General features: G+C 46.4%; 1 protein-coding gene across 1 annotated transcript in view; it reads left to right on the forward strand.

Moving 5' to 3' along the window:
- KRT32 (keratin 32) overlaps window positions 1–2,211 on the forward strand; it is an 8,085-nt gene that overhangs the window by 4,073 nt on the left and 1,801 nt on the right. The window contains exon 6 of the mRNA XM_010842552.1: window positions 901–1,121. Coding sequence (XP_010840854.1) covers window positions 901–1,121 — 221 coding nt within the window. The remainder of the gene's footprint in view (window positions 1–900; window positions 1,122–2,211) is intronic.

Consider the following 2,211-nt stretch of genomic DNA (forward strand, 5'->3'; position numbering starts at 1 on the left):
TTTTTTTTTTTTTAATTGAATGGAAGTTTCTTTAAATTCTATAGTGCTTTTCAATTTTCAATAGTTTCACACACATGATTTCATATAATCCTATAGTAATCTTTTTTTCCCCTACCCTTGTATTGTCCCTCACTCTTTTCCTCTCCCCATTGGTAACCACTAGTTTGCTGTCTATATCTGTGATTCCTCTTTGTTTTTGTTTTATTCACTAGCTTATTGTATTTTTCAGATTCCACATATAAGTGATATGGGCTTCCCAGGTGGCACTAGGGGTAAAGAAACTCCCCGCCAATGCAGGAGACATAAGAGATGTGGTTTGGATCCCTGGGTTGGGAAGATCCCCTAGAGGAGGGCATGGCAACCCACTCCAGTATTCTTGCCTGGAGAATCCCATGGACAGAGGAGCCTGCAGGGCTACAGTCCATGGGGTCACAAGGGGTCAGACAAGACTGAAGTGGCTTCGCATGTATGCATAAGTGATATCATACAGTATCTGACATACGACTTAGCCTAATGCTCTTCAGGTCCATCTATGGTGCTCCAGATGGCATTATTTTATTATCTTTTTATAGGTGAGTAGTATTCCATTGTATATATGGACCACATCTTTTCTATCCATTCATCTGTCGATGGACACTTAGGTTACTTCTATGTCTCGGCTATTGTATGTAATTCTGCTGTAAACATTGGAGTCCATGTATCTTTCTGAATTAGTGTTTTTGTTTTCTTCAGATATATACCCAGGAGTGAAACTGCTGGGTCATATGGTAGTTCTCTTTTTAGTTTTGTGAGAAACTTCCATACTGTCTCTTTCACAGTGACTGCTTCTTGGTTCTTTCTGAGCCAGGCCATGGAAAATAGGCCCATTCTTATTAGTTATTTTCTTTCCCTTTGCCTTAGAGAGACTCCCTGGAGAATACCCTGACAGAGACGGAGGCCCGCTACGGCTCCCAGCTGGCCCAGATGCAGGGCCTGGTCACCAACGTAGAGTCCCAACTGGCTGAGATCCGCTGTGACCTGGAGCGGCAGAACCAGGAGTACCGGGTGCTGCTGGATGTGAGGGCCCGGCTGGAGGCGGAGATCAACACGTACCGGGGGCTGCTGGACAGCGAGGACTGCAAGTACGTGGCATGTGTGAGGTTTGGGAGAGATTATAGGAAGTAATTGCCCATAATATAGAGCCATGATTAAGAAGTGATTAGGAAGCTGGCATGATCCGAAGACGTCAGGCAGGTATTCATGGTGCCATCCCACCCCTGGCCCATTGGGACCATTCTGCTCCAAGCTGACAAACTCCTTCCAAGTGTCCACATGTGCCAGGTGGCACAGGGGAACTGAGATGGATGATGACAGAGCATCTATTCTCAGGTCGTTTCCATCTCCAGGGAGACAGACGGGCCACTGGAGATCATACGGGTGTGTGTGGGGGGATGTCTTTGACACTTGGAAGGATGATGTAACTTCATGTGATAAGCTGTGGAGGGAGGGAGGACAGGAAAGGTCAATTGGGCCTCATTCAATGGAGAACCACTAAGGTCCATGCTGGGGAGGGAGGATTTTATTTAATAGACCATTGGGAGGCCTTACTTTTTTGAGGAGGAAATGATAAAATTTGCTTAACTGACTAACTCCCTTGAACTCAAAGATAAGAAAAAAAAATACTTATTTTTTAATGCTTATTTTTATTTATTTTTGACTGTGCTGGGTCTTTGATGCTGTGGAGGCTTTTCTCTGTGGCGAGCGGGGCTGACTCTCTAGTTGCAGAGTGCATGGCTTCTCATTGCAGTGGCTTCTCTTTTTGTGGTTCCCAGACTCTAGAGCACAGGCTCAGTAGTTGTGGCTCACAGTTGTAGCTGCCCTGTGGCATGTGGGGTCTTCCCCAGTCATGGATGGAACCCATGTCTCCTGCATTGGCAGTGGATTCTTTACTATTGAGTCACCAGGGAAGCCCAAGAGAAGATATTTTCATTCCCTGTACCTGGTACTTGGTATAGTGAATGCTCAGAAAATGATCAAGCCAATGAGAGCTCAATGCTACTTTTCAAGAAGATGGCAGCAGAAAGGACTGAGTGGAAAGAAGGAGGAGGAGCAGGCGGGGAGCCATTCAGGAGGCCTTGGGTATGGTCTGCTGCTGCTAAGTCACTTCAGTAGTGTCTGACTCTGTGTGACCCCATAGACGGCAGCCCACCAGGCTCGCCCATCCCTGGGATT

The sequence above is a fragment of the Bison bison genome, unplaced genomic scaffold, assembly GCF_000754665.1.
Source record: "Bison bison bison isolate TAMUID 2011002044 unplaced genomic scaffold, Bison_UMD1.0 scf7180017864180, whole genome shotgun sequence".
NCBI classification, from domain to species: Eukaryota; Metazoa; Chordata; class Mammalia; order Artiodactyla; family Bovidae; genus Bison; species Bison bison.